Source organism: Pituophis catenifer, unplaced genomic scaffold (assembly GCF_029215685.1).
Source record: "Pituophis catenifer annectens isolate HBS135680 unplaced genomic scaffold, rPitCat1.0.hap2 SCAF_6, whole genome shotgun sequence".
NCBI classification, from domain to species: domain Eukaryota; kingdom Metazoa; phylum Chordata; class Lepidosauria; order Squamata; family Colubridae; genus Pituophis; species Pituophis catenifer.
The window spans coordinates 92,373,978-92,393,265 of NW_027256886.1; the positions used below are offsets into that span (position 1 = coordinate 92,373,978).

At 43.9% G+C, this 19,288-nt stretch overlaps 1 protein-coding gene across 2 annotated transcripts in view; it reads left to right on the forward strand.

Moving 5' to 3' along the window:
• The first annotated feature begins 227 nt into the window (after positions 1 to 227).
• Positions 228 to 19,288, forward strand: part of GRID1 (glutamate ionotropic receptor delta type subunit 1) — an 802,371-nt gene continuing 783,310 nt past the window's right edge. For both annotated transcript variants that reach the window (XM_070945420.1, XM_070945421.1), the window contains exons 1-2: positions 228 to 306; positions 3,934 to 4,089. In XM_070945420.1, coding sequence (XP_070801521.1) covers positions 228 to 306; positions 3,934 to 4,089 — 235 coding nt within the window. The remainder of the gene's footprint in view (positions 307 to 3,933; positions 4,090 to 19,288) is intronic.

The following is a 19,288-nucleotide window of genomic DNA, read 5'->3' on the forward strand; positions in this document are numbered from 1 at the left end:
TTCTCTGCTCCTGCGCTTGGAGATTACTTAGGGCTAGGGGAGAGGTTGACAATCCTTTTGAATTTTTATTTTTTTGGAGGGGGGGAAACACCCCAACCTTGCGTTTCTTTCTCGCGCTCTCCCCCTCCCTCCCTCTCTCTCCCCCTCCCTCTCCGTCTCCCTCCCTTCCATCTCTCTGGCTTTTCCCAGACCAAATCCGGGCTGATGTGCTTCGACAGAGCTTGGAAATGGAAGTACTGATGGTCTGGCTTTTCCCTTGGATCTTTCAGTGTCTTTCCGTGCGAGCCGACTCGATCATCCATATCGGTAAGAGAAAAAGAAAAAAGGAAAGAAAAAAAAAAGGAAGGAAAGAAAGAAAGAAAAGCCCAAGAGCCGTCGCTGGCGTGCGGGCGTGAGTGCGCGGAGAGGCAGGCTAGCGAAGGATCAATTAATAAGAAAGGTTGACGCGGATGGTGGGGTGTTTAATCGGATCTGGTTAGGGTGCAAAGCGGCGAAGATAGCCGCGCTGAATGGAGGGGGGGTTTAAAAAAAAAAGAAAGAGAGAGAGAGAGAGAGAGAGAGAGAGAGAATGAGAGATTGCCCTCCCCACCCGCAAATCACAGCTCCCTCAATGGACCTTGTGGCAAAGTTAGGGGAGGGTTGAAAGCTATGCCGGGCGCGCGGGAGGGTCTCTATCCCTCCGGAGACGACTCTCGCTCGGATCTGCCGGCCGCAGCCGCCTCTCTTCCCTTCCCTTCCCGCAAAGCCCGCGGGCGCCTTAAAACCTGTTTGCGCGTGGCTGCTCCTCTGGCTTTGGCTTCTCGACTTTCCGGGGTGGAGGACGCCGCCGCACCGCCTTCCTTCAACTTTGGAGTTGAATCTCCCTCCCCCCCACTTCGCCTGGGCTAAGGTGGGAGGGGGAGGTTCGTGTGTTGGCTGGGGGAGCTCGACTCTGCCGTGGGGGGGGGGATCCCCAACGCCACTTCCGGCGCCCGGGGACTGGCCGAGGGAGAGGGGGAGGCAGGTGGGCGCTCGGCTCGGTCAGAGGAGCGCCCGGGATGACGTTGGGCCAATCGGCCCTCTCAGCGCAGCCTACCTCACAGGGTGGTTGTGCCGACTCCCCCGTGTCCCTCAGGAAAATTGTGTTTTCATATCCTGCATCCATCAGAAAATAAACAGGATGCTGGAGCCGGATGAGGATTGCGGCGTCAAACTCATCCATGACCATGAAAGCGCGCTGGATGGTCGTTCTCCCTCAGCCCACCTACTTCACAGGGTTGTTGTGAAGAAGGCAGATGCCTTGAAAGGCGGGGTAGGAGCCTAGTCCCTTAAAAGAGGCGTTGGAGAGAATCGGGAGGCGTCAAGACCAAGGGAGTAAAACGCGAACTGTTGAAATTTAAAATAAACCCCAAAGAGTGATGCGCTCTCCCCCAAGGAACGGAGTGCCCGAGCATCGGACATCCGCGGGGCGCGCAGGAAGCTTCTCTCCGCATCAGCAGAAAGTGGGAAGCGTGGGGTGTTAGCCGTAGAGAAACTCCCAGCTCTCGACTCTCTCCCCTTGCTGGCTCCGCGCACGGAGAAGCGCAGGCACGCTCCTTGCTTGCTTCAGAAGGACAGAACAGAAGCCTTGGAGCACTTTGCGATTATTTATTTATTGATTTGATTTGATTTGATTTGATTTGTATACCGCCCTTCTCCAGCAGGACTCAGGGCGGTGAACAGCCGAGATAAAACAGAGCATACAAAATTTAAAAAACAGTTTAAAAGGTAAATTAAATAATTTCGGCCCACAATTTAAAACAACCCAATTAAAACCAATTTCAAATTAAAACCGAAACGGATGGGATCAAGCCAGATTAGGGAGGATTCCCCTCCCTCCGCCACTCCGAGGGTGGATGACAGCGAAACTTCCAGGGCAATGGCTCCTGGCGTAGGGCTGGAGGCCAACCTTGAGGGCCCGGAGAACTGGGGGGTGGGGTGGTTGAGGAGGAGAAGCAACGAGAAGCGTTTGTCTTCGGCTTTTAACTTGGGCTGCAGCCATCCGGCGGTCCAGTGCGGGGCAGCAGAGAGGCGCGGGGGGGGGGGGCCTTGTAAGGTTTGGCTGCCACCTAATGGTCCCCGCGAGGTGGAGTTTTGCAGGGTCCCGCTCAGAGGAAGGATGGGGTCCCACCCGGGGAGGTTTCCCCCGCCACGCCTTTTGCCTTCTCTCGGAGGCCGAAGAAGCTGGAAGGGAGAGCGAGGAGGGAAGAATCTCGGCCACCGTTTCAGGGTGAGGGTGGCCAGTCCAGAAATAAAACTGGAGGGGGGGGGGGAAACGGTGGTTCCTCAAAACCCGGGATCTCAGAGGGGCGAGACCTGAAAGATCCCCGAGGCAGCATCGCATCTCTCCCATCCCTCCCTGAAAAAGGCTGAAGCAGACACCCCAAGAGCTGCGTTCAGACTGCAGCTGCGGTTGGCCGTGGCGGAGATGCGGAGGGGCATCGCTCTGAATTTCAGGCGCGCGCCCTTCTCCTCCTCCTCCTCTTCCTCTCCCCGAGCAGGAAACTTTGAGAAAAGCGCTCTCTGCAACCCACAACCCACCCCTTCCCTTCCCTTCCCTTCCCACGAAAAGCCTCTGGTCTCCCGTTCGAACCGCTTTAATTCAACGCCAGCTTCATTCCCGAGCTTTGATTTCTCCCACCTGGGGAAATTTCTTTCTGGGAATTGTGGGAGATGGGATCCAAAGCACCAGGAGGGCCCTGCGGGGAATAATCTCCCCGCTCTTCTGCCCAACCAAAGGGACCATCTCTGCTCTGCCCCATCCTCAGGAGGGACCCAAGGCTAGATGCCAACCCAGGCTTCCACGAGTACGGGGGGGGGGAACCCCCAACTCCTGGAAACCTGGCCCAAAGCTGTAAAATCCAGGATAAATGCTAGGTGGCAGCCACGCTGGGAGCTGCAGCAGCTCTTTGCTGCCACCCTGTGGGCCGTTCGGGTTTTGCAGCCCTGATCTGGTCCCCGTGGTTCTGTTAACCATGGTTTAAGAAGTCAATCGACTTTAGTCTATATCCTCACAAAAAGCTGGGCAAAGCCACCCAGTATTTTTTAAAACTGGTTGCTGAATCAACTCAAGGTCTGCATTGGCAAACTACCCCAAGGGTTGAGTTGGCGCGAGGGGGGTTGGGCAGGAATTAAATGCTGCCAACGAGGCTTATCTCAAGCTTGGTTGGAGATGCTAGGCCATTATGACCTGGTATGTGACCAGTGACCCAGGACCAGGGTTCACACGCCCCACCCCCCTAGTCTCAACCAGGCCTGAAAAGTTCCTATGAAGTCGTCGTAACTGTAGAAAGCCACAACCTTAGCCTGACGAGGGGCTCCCAATGCAGGACAACTAGCGGAAGACCAAGTGCCATTTTTTTTTATTTATTTATTTATTTATTTATTTATTTATTTATTTATTTATTTATTTATTTATTTATTTATTTATTTATTTATTTATTTATTTATTTATTTATTATTTGATTTATATGCCGCCCTTCTCCGGAGACTCAGGGCGGCTTACAGTGCGTTTAGCAATAGCCTTCATACTTTTCTATATTTTTTATACAAAGTCAGCTTATTGCCCCCACAAACTGGGTCCTCATTTTACCTACCTTAGAAAGGATGGAAGGCTGAGTCAGCCTTGAGCCTGGTGAGATTCGATCTTACTTTAATTGCAGACAGCTGGTGTTAAATTACAGTGCTTAGTCTGCTGAGCTATCCAGGCTCCTTTCTTGGGGGTATAAGGCGGGGACCGGTCACTTAGGTCAGGAAAAGTAGATGGAAGCTGTGTCTACTTCCGAGAAGGGAAGGAAATCCGAGGGAGGGGAGAGGAGGGGGGTGACTTGGCTCCCCTGATCCCCACCACAAGTTGCTAACAGTGACCAGGACGTTACTCTTTCCCTCCCTTCACCTCCCCCCCGCCCCAAACAGGTGCGATCTTCGAAGGCAACGCGGCCAAGGACGACGAGATCTTTAAGCAGGCGGTGGCCGACCTCAGCCTCAACGATGACATCCTGCAGAGCGAGAAGATCACTTACACCATCAAGCTGATAGAAGCCAACAACCCCTTTCACGCCGTGCAGGAAGGTAAGCGCCGCTGCGCAAGAGCACCGTCCGCCCGCCGCTTCCGTGCAAGGGGTCCCGCCGCTGCCACTTCGCGTTCCAGGGGCTCTCTTCGCAAAGGGCGTTCCTGCCGCAACCCAGCCCGCGCGTGTTGCCCGCCTTGCGCGGCCGGTGGAATTGTCGGCCGAGGGTTTTGCGCCTGGAAAGTGCCTTTTCGGCCGAAGGTGGGCGCTGTTTGCCCAAGAAAGGAGAGCGGAGATCACAGAGAAGCTGAGGCTGGGGGGGGGGGGGGGCGGCGCTGGGCTCTTGCGCATCCTCTGCGTGGCCCGAATAGCTGACCTGCTGGAGGTGGCCAGTGGCCTGGTGGGTTTGCCACCCGGGGAAAGGGAGAGAGGAGCACCCGGCCTCGCAGCGATGTCATGTCCCGCTGCGCCGCAGCTCTTGAAATCTGTAGTAAGAGATCAGTAGTAAGAGTGTAGGGAGGCTCGAGCGCAGCCCGCAGGTGTTGGGGTCGCCGACCGAAGGAGGGAGGCGAAGGAAGGAATGAAGGAGAGGCACCTGTTTTTGGAGAGCTTGCCAGGAAAACTGTGATGCCAATTTGTTTGGACTCTTGAGAAGGTGGTTTGCCACCTGCTGTGGTGGGCTTGTTTTCTGGTCCTTCAAGGGCACTCCCATTTCCCCATGAGGGGCTTCCTTGCAATTAAAGTTGAGGGTGAACTAGCAGGTGGGAACTGTATGGTTGGCATCCCAATAGAAGAGATAGAGGGGCTTGGTCTGCAAGAGAGAAAGCGAACAATGATTGCCTCTACTTCAGGGGTCTCCAACCTTGGCAACTTTAAGACTTGTGGGCTTCAACTCCCTCAGCTGAGGAACTCTGGGAGTTGAAGCCCACAAGTCTTAAAGTTGCCAAGGTTGGAGACCCCTGCTCTAGTTGGTTGACTCTAGAAGAGTTTGTGATTGTTGTATTGGTTCCTGTTTTGGACATGGGTCCAACAAAGTGAGGAATGGGTCTGTGTTGTGGTCTGTGGCATTTGACCCCCCTTATGCCTTCCCTCATCTGATGTGTCTTCCGCAACACAGTGTCATATTTTCAATGGCCAATGGATATATTCTTTGAAAAGGATGTGTACAGGGTGGGAAGCCACCATCTCTACAGCTTTGTATGTCCTCCGATCACTGTCTTTGCTTTGTGGGTCTGTCAATCTGTCTTTCTATTGGCCAGGCAGAGAGAGAGAGAGAGAGAGAGAGAGAGAGCCCAAGGGAGCATACAAAGGAAGACTGTTGTCAGGGCAGACTTTTCTCTCCACCCCGGATGTGCTTCTGATGGGGTTAGATGAACAGGGTGCTTTGTTCTGGGAAATAGGCACCTGGAAGAGAGTGTTCTGGTGGTTGGATAAAAAAAAGGCACAGAGGATGGAAGAGAGGTATATGCCTGTATTTGCAGATGGCAAGGAAGAAACAGGCTGCAAACCCATTTTTCTTGGCCTTGATTTGGGAGGTGATGTCTAAGAACGATCTGGACATTTTTCTACAGAAGGTGTTTACAGAACAGCAATCTCTCTCTACGGAGCTGCAGAAGTTAATAAAGATAATCCATGGGAGATATAATTGCCCTCTACCTGACCATAAATGATAGGACAAGCAGCCCTGATCAGTTGGCAACCTTAGGAGATGTAAGAAGGAGGAAAAGAAGTGTTAAAGAAAGTGCCAATTTATTATCATTGCCGTCCCTGTTATTACTTAATCAAATGCGCTCCATAATTCCATGCCGATTTAAAATGGATTAAATACCCCACACAAATGATTGGTTGCAAACGGTTCTCAGATTTACAGGAGCTGACAAGTAGCTGCATAGATACTGCCTAGATAAATGGTTTCAAATTAGATTTTTTACAATAGAAAACAATCCTAAATTAATTGGCTCGCTTTTACAAACGGAAGGCTTCTTCATTACTGCAAAGTTTGATGAATAAGTCAAGATTGATTATCACCTGCATTCTTCCAGCTGCAGTGAATTTCTGAAGTAATTACTGTAGAAAAAGAAGCCTACTTATATGTCTTGGCAATGTTATTATTTTCTCCTAAGAATGATTCATCAAGGTATGATGCATTGGGAAAAATATATGAGGTGAGGTGGAGGCAGGCTCCCATGTCAAAATTCATGTATGTTTGAAATGGATTGTTCCTGGTTTAACCCAATTTAGCAAAGATTTGTTATTTTGTTTTTTTTAATGAAGGTAGAGTATTTCTAGATTGGTTCTCACATGCTTAGGCTATATTCATAGGAATACAAGTTCTGAGCTGCAAAAATTGAAGTGATCACTAGGGGGCAGGGGAGAGGTACCAAAGCCTAACCCTCTGACACCTTCTAGTGAGTGACCAAGTTGAGTCAGTTGAAATGGGGAATCCTTATTTGATAAAGGTGCATTATTTACATTCTTTTCAATTTAAATCTGAGAAAACGGCCGGTTGACCTTTTGGGGGTGGGGCTGGGGGCTTCTGGGTCATTGTCAGAGAACGCACCCACCGTTTGAACTTTTGAAGGAGATTGTGAGAACATAGGAAGGTGTGCTGCTGCTGTTGTTCCTTCCCTTTGGATCTCAACAACTTTATCTGAGCTGAACTACTGGATGGGCTAGGCTCACCTAATGCAGGTGAATCTTTAGTAATCCAGGTACCAAGCCAATAAGCGCTTTCTAGGTCAAGGCTCTTTGAACCATTCTTGGAAGACTCTTCCTGCACTTGACCACCTTGATAATAACTTGGTGTTACAAAATATTTTTGGATTTTTTAAAATTTTTCCATGGGGCATGATGGTTAAAAGCCAGGGGAGGAAACATTCTCTTGGATTAAGGAAGGTGAGCATAGCAGGATTGATTATTGACCAAATCTTGGATTGCAGAGAGGCTCATTCAGCTAGGAAGGCTCCGTAGCTTGTATCAGAATTCCTTCCTATATTTAGTGTTTGGGTAGTTAAATGAATATTTCCTGAAGCATCTTCTCTTTTTTCCCCTTTTTGCAGCCTTCCCATAGCCCCTCTTCCATTCTGTCTTCCCCGGGATTTAAAATAAGCAGAACATGCATCAAACGCATGGGAGCTTCAGTGTTCTCTTTGGCATATAATTATATACATTTAATTATGTTGTTTTCTTTCTACATCAGAGGGAGAAGCTATTAGCTAGAGCAGGAGGCAGACTGTGCAAAGCCTACAAAAAGATCCGAGACCACCTCCTTAATCTGTTCTGGGATACTTCATTAGGCTTTGCAAAAATTTTCCAAGGACCCACATAAGTGTTGTTTCAAACTGTCCACTCATGGGTAGTGGACCCCTAAATGCAGATTCTCTCCTTGAATGGAAGCTTTGAAGCTGGAGGACAGATGGCAGGTTGGACAAATGCTACTTTTTTAAAAGAAGAAAATAAATTTCTTGGGCATATATTTGTTGGTTCTGTTTTTATGGGGCTATTTCCTCCTCTTCCACAGCAGGTTGGGTAAAAAGAAGGATGTGTGATAGGACTATGAAAGGATCTTCTGCAGACCCAAAGGTGATCAAAGTTTGAACCCAGTGCTTAGTTGAGAGGACAAAGAGTTGCTTTATCCTGGTTTCTTTTTTCCATGGGTGGGAGGCAACTGTCTCTCCCAATTCCATTTTCCTTCTGGTTTCTTTTCTGCTATTGTACAGAGGGTTGACAGCATGATCCATCACAAACCAAACTATAGTTCTCTCATTCTTTCCATCCATCTCCTCCCTTAATGAATGAAGAACTCTCAAAAGAAAGAGAAGCAGTAGTCATGAGTCTACTGAGCTTATAAAGGAGTCCTTGACTTCAGCTCCTGTAATAAACCTCTGAGGGGCTCTTTAGCTTCCCAGTCCTGGTGCCCTTCTAAGCAACATCAGACCACACCACATGACCATAATAATGGAAACATTTGTGATCTGAAACTCAATGGATATCTCATTACATGGTAGATGTCTGTACGTAGCTCTTCCCATAAGTTCTTGATGCTAATGCTATGGCTTCTAACTCTAGGTTGAGAGAGAACCTGTTTGGAAAACAGAGAAGGGTAATAATTTACAAGAGGTGGTGGACTTGATCTATTCAGGTCTAGGTAAAAGCCAGAAAGACCTCAATAGATCCCTGCTGTTGCTTAGTATTGTTGATTCTGATAATCAGCATAAGGCTATTTGTATTTGGTGGTTCCTGGTTTCTTTATTTATCTTTTATTTATTTGTAAAATTTAGATCTTGCCACACGGTAATCCTGGGTGGCTAATAGTATGTCTTTGGAGAAGTTCTGGAAAGTGTCCCAGCTGTAGGGCCTTAACCAGTAGAAAGTGTTCCAGCTGTAAGGCCTTACCACCCTGGGACTGTTGGTTCCAGAAGACCCAGCCAGCACGGCTAAAGGAAAGGTTGAGGGTTGCCCAGTGTTCAGGATGGCTGTTCTCCAGATCTCTCTTTTGCAGGCCCTCAACTGTCAATTCACTTCAGCTGACATTGCTTGTATTTGGAACTCCAATTCTCATTCTCTCTCTCTCTTTCTCTGCAAAATGATCTTTCTCACCTCCCAGAAGTCCAGAGCAAACACACAGAGAATTCATCACGTTCACTCTCTCTGCTTTATGCATTTGAAGAAATGGACTTGCCTACAAATGCTTCTGTCGCAAAGCCCTTTTAGTATCAAGGGAGCGTTTTAAATGTATCCACAGACAAAACCTGCGTCTGCATGTTTAAACCATACTGAGAAGAGAATGAATGAAGCTTTTGTTAATTAGTATGGATTTTCTCCTACTGAACTCTTGAAATTCTGGGATGCGTTCTGACATGCCAGCTCTTTGGAATCTCATCTTGCTGATTCATTTGTCATTAGCCTTCCTGCTTGCTCTGAACTCAGAACCATGATCATTTATGAATAGATCCGAGATGTTTACACCTTGGGAGCCAGGGTTTGTTTTTGTTGTAACCACGGAGTAGCTTACCTAAATCTTACGACTGGTTGGAATCAATCCTCCAAGTAAACTTTAGTAGAAGCAGAACTTGCTTTAGTAGAAGCTATTCCAGCTTCCTTTTATATTGATTTTTCATTCCCTGCAGGGGAATGAAGAATTGGTGTAAGAAGCCAAAGGCAGGGGAAGAATTAATTCCCCCATCAGCTTCATTTTGTAAATCAATATTAAAAACAAAGCAAAACAGGGAGAGCTTGGATATTGATTAAAAAAATGCATTGAATTGTTTGGAGGCACATTTGCCAGAGGGCTACCGTAATCATGATTAGCTCATGCTTAACATGGAATAGAAAGTCAGTTATGACTCCTTTGCAGATCGTTGTTGGTGAAGGTTTCTTCCAGAAATATTTGTCCATCGTTTTTGTTTGGCAAGGCACTGATGGATTCCTGAGGAATGCCAAGGAGTCTTTTGGCAAAACTGAAAAGCAATTGAGTTTTATCACGGGTCAAGGACTAGTTGAGTATAAAAAAAGCACATCGCTCAGGTTATAGAAGGCTCAAATGCCTTCTTTTAATTTTCAGCTGGTTTTAGTGTATTGCCCTGCAAGATGAAATCTTCACAGATGTGTTTTTAAGGAGTTTAATCATTCCAGCATCTGTCTAGCTCAGAGATCTTCAAACTTGGCAGCTTTTAAGACTTGTGGACTTCAACTCCCTGAATTCTCCAGCCAGAGTTGAAGTCCACAAGTCTTAAAGCTGTCAACTTTGGGGACCCCTGGCTAGCTCACAATGCAAACTTCTCTGCCTTTACTGGGCTTTACCCCCAAATAAGTTTGCATTGGTAGACACTTAATCATTTCCTTTTCCCTGGAGATTTTGATGTTTGTCTGTTGGTTTCATGCTTATTCATTGGGGCATATTACGCTGCATCCAGACTTTTCTCTCTGGAAGGAACATAAGGTTGCATATATCACTCATACTTTTAATCTGTTTTATTTGTCTAATATTTTCCAAGCACCTGCCAGGAACAGCGGAAAGCTTTCCCGTCTTCCTTGAGAACTGTCGATCTCTTGGTTGTTTTGCTAACCAGGATGGTGCCATTAAAGCTGATATTCAGTGGGGGGAATGATTGTTTTTACCTCCTGGTGACTTCTGAGCTCCAACTCAGACTTGTTAAAGGGCCACCATGGTGAAGACATCTGCAGCGCTTTCATTTTGTCCTGGCCTTGCTTTGATGTGTCTGAATTGAGTGACTTAATAGTCCTTTTTTGGGAAAGTATGTTAAATTGTCTAGGTGTCTGCTCAGAATTAAACTTCAAGTTGACTTCAAGGTAAATGACTACAGTGTTGTCATCAAAGCTGCTTCTGGTGTTTCCATGATATACTGTTGAGAGGATTAGAGAGGATTTTTAAATTGTAGGGTTTTACCTCAAACTCCTGTGCCACAAACTGATTGTGCTGAACAAATTTTGCTACTTCATGGGCAGGCAATTAGTTGTCTTTGTGCAAGTAAATAGGTGAGAAGGATTAATCTGGGTTACCTGGCAAGTTTATTAGAAGGACACAATAAGTGTATTTCCTCAACGCCCACAAAATTCACAGTGCAATAGAATTTGCTCCATTGTTTTGGCTACTGTTGAGCTACAAAGACCTACAAACTCCCCTTAAGGTGTCCTGGTAAATCTGCCTTCCTGAAGAAGACAAGGGAGGGCATTAAAGTGAGGGTAAGAAAGGGCTATGAGATGATCTTCAGAGATATAGCTGGCTGCAAATGCAGATTCCTTCTCATTTAAAACTGTGAAAGACTTACCTCATTTTGCTGTTCAATATTCAGAAATGCTTAGGAAGGATCCTATCATTATTATAGTCCATAGGCTGCAAACATTCTGGACAGAGCTCCAGATTCTGCAGTTGATTCAACAAACTCATCTTTAATGCTGAATGAAAGTTACCAAGGATTAGTAGCGGACTCAGACCTATTTACACAGAAGTTGGTTCTTAAGCAATGATTAAGACTCACCCCCCCCCCCACATCTTGAGTAAGCCACCTTGGATAAATCAGCCTCCAACTAGAAGACAAATTTGGAGTGGGACATGAGGATCTGGAGTGTTGCCTTCAGGCATGTGGGTTGCTCTATTGCTACAGGAAAATAATTTGGTGTAAACCTAATGGAGCTTCACATAAAAGTTGTGCCAAAGACGACTTCTCCAATTGGTTGAGGGTAACTTGTTTCTTTCAAAGTGGAAGAAGCTTCAGATATTTGCTCAATCCTGCACTGAACGTTCAGCTTGGATTCACTCCATGCACAGAATGCAATCTCCAGATATTTAAAACATTTAACCTGTTCTGTGGTATTGCCCCTATGTAATACCGTTACTGATCCTTGGTATTTTCACTAACACTGCTAGACTTTGTCTTCTGGTAATCTGAGGATGATTATCATCAGTATGGTACTGACCAAGTTGTTCTGTGCTCTCCTGAGACCAATTGGTGTTTCTGATAAAAATACAGCATCATCGGCTTAAATTAATATTGATAAACTTTTCCCAGCTGCCTTAGATGATCTAGAAGTAAATATAAGAGTGAAAAAGTAAGAAGGCTAATAGACAGCTCTGTGGAACATCTTTCTGAATTGCGGTACAATTTATGTACTGTTCTGATGAATTCAAATGTAGGAACAGATTTTTATATATGATGAAAGCCTTCCATAACATATCTTTGGAGATTGAATCAAAGAGAGATTTAAATGTTATAAATTCCATTTATTGTACAGCTTTCAACCATATGTTGTAATATTCACATTTGGTCATAGATTTTCTCTAAAGCCTGCTTGTTCCTAATAAAGATACCTAGCATGTGATTCTCTTATTTTTTGGTGTGTGGGAGGCTTATGGGCTAATACTTAGCAGGATATTTCCTATTCCCATGAAGTTATGGAGATAATATTTAAAGATATCAGTTGCTAGAAAGAATAGCTGTTTTTTTAATGTGTGGAAACTGCAGCCAATGAACCCACCATTCAATGTTTGTTAGTGTCAGATTAGCTGAAGGTTGAAGGATCCTTCAATACGAAGGATGATTGAAATTCTTGGTAGCAGAGATTCTTCAACTGGAAAAATTACTCAATGTTTATCTTGCAGATTAGAGACCTATGCATATTTTGCCTGTCAATTATAGTACAGAAATAAGTGCCAATGCATCCTTCTCAAATGTTGGGGAAGCTGTATGTTGTGGGTTAAATGCCTTACATAGGCATTTCTCATATCAACAACTAGCTTTGATTGATCTTTTTCTTTATATATATATATATATTTACAAACATATCAATGCATGAACAGTGTGGCGCCTCGGTGTCATATATTCTAATACAAATAAGATTAATAGCATTAATCATAGTTATTACTTTCAATCCAACTTATATATTTCTAATAGTAATACATATTTATATAGAGTTTCAATCTTTCATTATTCAATTATTCCATGTTTTCTCTTATTACTACTCTTAGTTTATTGTATTCTAATACAAATAAGACTAATAGCCTTATAATTATTACTTTCAATCCAACTTATATATTTCTAATAGTGCTACATATTTATATAAAGTTGCTACCTTTCATTATTCAATTATTCCATGTTTTCTTTTATTTTATTATATAAAAGTGTATACACTAATATTCCCCTTTTCTCTTATTTCTATCTCTTATTCTAACTTTTAGTCATGTCATCCTTTGTTAAAAAAAAACATTTTCTTTCTATTCTACCTAACTTCTAATCATGTCACCTACCTACAAAAAAAAAAAAAGAAAAGAAAAGAAAAAAAAAAAGAAAAAAGAAAAAGAAAGAAAGAGGAAAAGGAAGGCTTTGATTGATCTTTCATTCAAGCCATGGGGTAGATAGGTATGGACAAGTTGACAAGGCATGAGCATATTGAATCTTATTCCTTACAGTGCCCAACTTTGCAGGAAAGCAGAGGGACCTCTCTCTCCAGGGCTGGAAAAATCATATTTTGAGCTTATTGTAGTGGACATGGACATTTGTTTGAAATATCTGAGCCAACCAGGTTAGACTCCTCACCCCCAGGGAGCCTTTGATTTAAATAATTACATGAAATTGCCTGCTGTATTTTCTCCAAAGGATCTTCAGTCAATCCACTCTGTCCCATTATTATACTGAACCCATTTAAGCTTCTATAGGAATTCAATGCTCTAAGTGCTTAAAGTCATGTAAAAGCTTACATATGGGAACTTTCTATTTCTCCTGATCTAACAGGAGTCCCTTGTCTCACCAAATTTGGGGCCATAGAGAAATATTTCCTGAGGCTCAGAGAGTCTCTCCCCCCCACCTTTCTCCCTGCATGTACAAATGTGTTTTATCTGACTGTATATCTCCTTGAGTTCAGGCTGCAAAGAAAGTAATTCCACCCCACTCCACAAATAATTTACCTTGAAAATGTGAAGGTCATTTTTGATTTGCAGAAAATACATTGATGGAAGCAAGTGAGTTTTGTTCTCCTGTCTAATACACTTTTTTCTTTTAAAGGCTGTTGTCTTAAATTCAGGATATCTTCCTTTCGGGAAATACAATTTTTATACACAGACCTTGAGCTACTTTCTGAATTTTCTAAAAGTCTAGATTCCATATTATCTAAAATAACCCAAGTTATGAAATTGTGTATCTGAAGACGAACGTTTTAGCTGGTAAGGGGAACAATTCCCTGATTTTTGGAGAAGGCATTTTTTATAGAGAAGCAACCTAAGAAAGACACCAGTATGGATCCTTTTCCTGGGTTCTCGGTGTTCTCTGAACTTGATTGTTTTTGTGTAGACATTTAATGATCAGTTTCAGTAACATCTTCAGGGAGAAGGTTTACTTACCAGAGCACCTCCTCTCTCTCTCTCCTCTGGTAAGGAGACATCAGTAGGAAAACAGCCAAGATTGGTGAAGATCACAAAGTCAACACTCTGAAATATGTGGTCTCCACTATTGGTCCCTTTTTACAACCTGTGTTGGATCTAGTGATAAACGAACAAAATACGTTCTGTAGTTGATGTAGGTTGGTTAACAAGCAGGAACCAATGAAAAGGTTCTTGTAAATATGCATCTTAAGATACTACTGGAATTTAGGCCATTAGAATGGACCAAACCACTAATCATGCTCGTTCGTCCCAAACCACCATGATGTCTTCCAAGTGATAACTTGTCCTACCTTTGTCCTTCACTGGATGTGTATGTTTGTCATGAGATTATAGAAAGGATCTGCGCAGATCTCCCATATTTAGAGGGCGTGATTTATGTATTTTGTCTTGTGCTCTGGACTAAGAAGAAAGAGATTTCTCTTTGCCTGCAAAGTGTATCTTTGGATCGGTTTCAGTGCTGATTTCCACATTGACTCTGACAACACATGATATACTTGCTGTGAAGCAATGTAACATTTCAAAAGTACCAAATACACCACCTCCATTTTAATTTCATTATAGCTCTACAGCCCCATCTTATCATTCTTCATAAGAATCTGGGAAAATTGACTGACGAGAGAAAATTGACTAGGGCCCATTCTTAGCCATGTGCTCTTATGAAAGTGATCATCATAATTATATAAGCAGAGCTGCCAGTGTCCCTGGGTTTTATTTCTTTTTTTACAAAGTCCAAGGTCTGACAATGTGACTATATACTTGAGTCCCGCAATTACTGTAAGAACTTATACTGCTTCTGGCTTTGGTTATAGGGGACTAGCTGATAACTTGCCCGGGTATTTATTTATCCCAATCCTATATTAGACAGGAAGAGCAACTTCATCCTGAACCCTGATTTCGCCGAGAATTAAATTAGTTAAAAATGTTTTCCCTGTGCCCCCACAAGTAAAAGGATGCCACCTTGTTGTTTTGCTAGCTGATCCATGATCATTTGGTATGCTTTTTTCTGATCTTGATTTAGGAGTGGCTTCTTGTCCAAGATATATGCACTAAGCTGTTCGACCTTGTAGTTCTTTTCTCGTATGTAATCTGTGTGAAGTACAGCGTGTCGGTCTCGTAGTGGTGCAGGCAGGCCGAGTTGCAGTAATGTTTTATTGATCATGGCCATACATTTGCCCTCAAGAATAATCAAAGCCTTGTTGAAACTATCTAGACCAAACATAATTTCTAATGTTGGATTTTCCCCCTTACCAGAGGGAGCCCCCTTGTGGAGTACTGTGAAGCCATTACCATGACAACTCCGCTGTGCTGTACAGTAGAAGCCATTTTAAGGCAGTCCAGCAGAAGCCATTTTAAGGCACAACAGGCTGTATCTTAATAGAACACACACCCTGAGGGGTGTTAGGGGTGTCTTACCCCCACAGTATTTGTTTCCAGGGAGTAAGTCATCTGTGTACCAAGTTTGGTTGAAATTGCTCGAGGCATTCCAGAGTTATGCTGGAACATACACACACATATAAATGAATGGTGGGGTATGGATCCTTTGAGGTTGCTCATGGTTGAGTCTAAATAACAAGACTTAGGCTGATAGACAGTTCTCCCAATGCCTTTCATTGAATAAGAGCATTGAAGTAGGCCTTTGTTTTGTCTGCAATATATACTTTTGACAGTAGAGCCTGATTTTGAGACTCACAAAAAGAATAGCTGTGGAAATTTTTCCCTCTGTTTTTCTAGATGGCAGTTGCAGCCAAACTCTTCTGAAGGAAAACAGCTTGAGTAGAAGACAACAAGTATTATACAGGCAAAAGGTGTCATGCTCCAATTTTGGCGCTAAAAGAGCCATTTGTCTTGAAAATCAGTACCTCTTGGATGGTTTATTTAGCTTGTTGTTTCCTCCATGTAGGTATTCACATCTGCCAAGGGTGGCTCCATTTTTCTATGCTTGTCTCTCTTTCCGAGAGGAAGACATGGGAGAAGATTAATTAGCCAAGCCCGTTTTGAAAATTTACTGATTGTTTATTTAAAACATTTATGTTTCCCATTAAGATGCCAATAACAATAAAACAGCTGTAATTCTGAAAAAGAAAGTGATGTGTGAAGTGTACAGGTAATCCTCAACTTACAACAATAACTGGGACCAGAGGTTCCATCATGTACAAGCGATGCGGTTGTTAAATGAGTCACACCCAATTTTATGACCCTTTTTTTGCTGCAGTCACTAAACAATTCCAGATTTCTCCATTGACTTTGCTCATCGGAAGCTGGCACGGAAGGTTGACCAGAGGGATACTGCCATGGTCATAAGTGCGAGGACCAAGAATCCACGCTATTTCGGGGTTGTAGTTTTCAAGGTTTCTATCAGAGGTGGTATTCAGCAGGTTCTGACCAGTTCTGGAGAACCGGTAGCAAAAATTTTGAGTAGTTCGGAGAACCAGTAAATACCACCTCTGACTGGTCCCGCCACCATCTATTCTCTGCCTCCCAAGTCCCAGCTGATCGGGAGGAAATGGGGATTTTGCAGTACTCTTCCCCTGGAGTGGGGTGGGAATGGAGATTTTGCAGTATCCTTCCCCTACTACGCCCACCAAGCCACGCCCACAGAACCGGTACTGAAAAAATTTAAATCCCACCACTGGTTTCTATCCCATTATTTTCCCCAGCTCCTCTTTTATATGACTTTAGTGTAGAAGATATATTCTGTATGTTTGTGTGTGTGTGTTTGTATTAGGAAGCTGGTATTGGAATTGGATTTTTTTTTTAAGCAGAGTGCCTCAGCCTTGAAGGCATCAATAGCAAATGACTTCCATGCCACTGCCAAAAAAACAAAACAAAACAAAAAAACTCCCCGTCAAGTCTTACCCAAAGGGAGCTTGTAATATCTTGTGCTTAATCAGACTTCTTGAATCATGTTGACTGTTCTACTTGAAATGCTAGATTTAAGCTGGTGGGCTTTGAATAGCTGGCAAATCTCTGTCTGTTCATCCCTTAATTTTCCCAGAGAAGCCTTGGTTTTTTTCCACCTCAGTGAACTCTTTTGTGTAGCCTGGTTCTCCTCTGCCCTTGAACTCTCAGTTGCCACAATCTCCCCAATTTTTCTTCCTTTACGTCAAAATTAAATTAAATATGCACCAAGATATTGGAATGCTAATGATCTTCGGTTAGGAATAAGAAGGGCCCAGAAGTATTAATCTAAAAATTGCAGTTTGGGCTGCCTGATATTTTTTATTTTTTATTTTATTTTGTTGAGTACATATTAGATAATATATATAAGTATAAGCATGACTTGAATACATAAAATGAATGCAATTAAAGGGAACATTAGGACAGGGACGGTAGGCACGCTGGTGCTCTTATGCACGCCCCTTACAGACCTCTTAGGATTGGGGTGAGGTCAACAGTAGACAGTCTTAGGTTAAAGTTTTGGGTGTTTGGGGAAGAAACCACAGAGTCTGGTAGTGCATTCCAGGCATTAACAACTCTGTTACTGAAGTCATATTTTCTGCAATCGAGTCTGGAGCCGTTCACTTTAAATTTGTATCTATTGTGTGCTCGTGTATTGTTGTGGTTGAAGCTGAAGTAGTCATTGACAGGTAGCAGATGATTTTATGAGCTATGCTTAGGTCAGACCGAAGGCGGCGTAGTTCTAAATTTTCTAAACCCAGAATTTCAAGTCTGGTGGCATAAGGTATTCTGTTGCGAGCAGAGGAGTGGAGGACTCTTCTTCTGAAATATTTCTGTATTAATGTCCGATATGCAGTGTGGGTTCCAGACAGATGAGCTGTATTCGAAAATTGGTCTAGGAAATGTTTTCTTCCAGGTTTTCCTCAGCTCAGGTTTATCCAGAGTCATTCTTTCAGCAACTCCTTTTTTTAAAAAAAATATCCCTCTTTTTAATTTTTATCTAATGGAACTTGAAGGGAGGAAATTAAGGAAATGAAACATCCTGGGCACTTGGGTTCCAATGCTGCCCTTGAGGCATCTATTTGAACTTGGGAGATTTTTAAAATCTTTAACTTTAGTTTTAGCCTGTGAGGTGGCACACTGTAGCTCATCCTAAAAAGTTAAGCTGGATCAGACTTAGAGGGGAGGCCACCAGGACGAGATAGGGAGATGCAAAATAGTTCCTGGAGAAGCTACTGGCCAACCTCCAAGGAAAACTATTGTCAGCCTCTATGATGCTGGCTTGCTATCTGCTGCCATAGTAATGGGGAGGGGGGAAGATTGGCATTTGGGTGGGGAAGTGAGCTGGAGAGAGATGTCCTGTGTGAACGAAAAGGGAGGATTTGCTCCCATGATCTATTGCGCAGCTGAATGAAGTTGTTTATACCCAGTCAAGGTCAACTGTCCTGGAATACCAGATGGACGAAATCACCTGAAGATGCGCCCCACATGACACCATATGGGTTGGGGATTGGACATTCAGCCTGGTTCCTTGGGGGGGAGAAGAGATTTGAGGATACTTTCAATATATAAGTTTCGCGCCTTTCGCTTCAGATCTTGCTTTTCTTTCGTTGCTATCATTTCAAACTCAGTAAAAGTACCTCTTCTCTACAAACATGGAGTTGGAGGGTTTCTTTCTTTGGTTTTGAACAGAGGCATGCCTGACAACTATAGGAACAACTCCAGGGGTGGGTTCTACTTACCTTTACTACCAGTTCGCAACGGGAGCGTGCACGCTTCTGTGCATGCGCAGATCACCGATGATGTCGTGGTGGGTGGGCGGAGCCTCCTGACGGTTTTACTACCGGTTCTATAGAACCAGACCAAACCGGGGGCAACCCACCACTGAACAAGCCCATGTAATATTCAGGAGCTGAGCTGAACTTGAGGAAAGATTTAATCAGTTTACCGATGAAATCCTGGGAAGATTCAAGTGCATCATTCTATCCACTGGATTGCAATGAGAACAATAAACCAGTGGACCAGCTTGCCTTCAGAAGCTGTGGGGGTGCTCCATCACTGGAGGCTTTTAAAAAGAGACTGGACAACCATTTGTCTGAAATGGTTTAGGGTCTCCTGATTAAACAGGGGCTTGGACTAGAAGACTCCATGGTTCTTCCAACTCTATATTCTATGTATGTTAGCGCAAGAGGCATTACAATGGAATTGTTGGTAGTGTGAAGATTTTTTTTGTTGAGTTAATTACCCAAAAGGTGGGATGGGAGTCAGTTATATAAAAGTCACCTTGTATGTTGAATTTTCATTAGGGTAAAATTATTCTGTTGATTGACTGCTTGTTGCTTACTGCCTGATGCTCAGTGGATATCCTGCCTTTCCCTTGAAGAGGAACTCAATGGAATTGTCCTTTTTAGCCTCATCCCTTCACTGTTAGGGTGTAGCAGGGAAATATGCCCCTCTGTTTCCT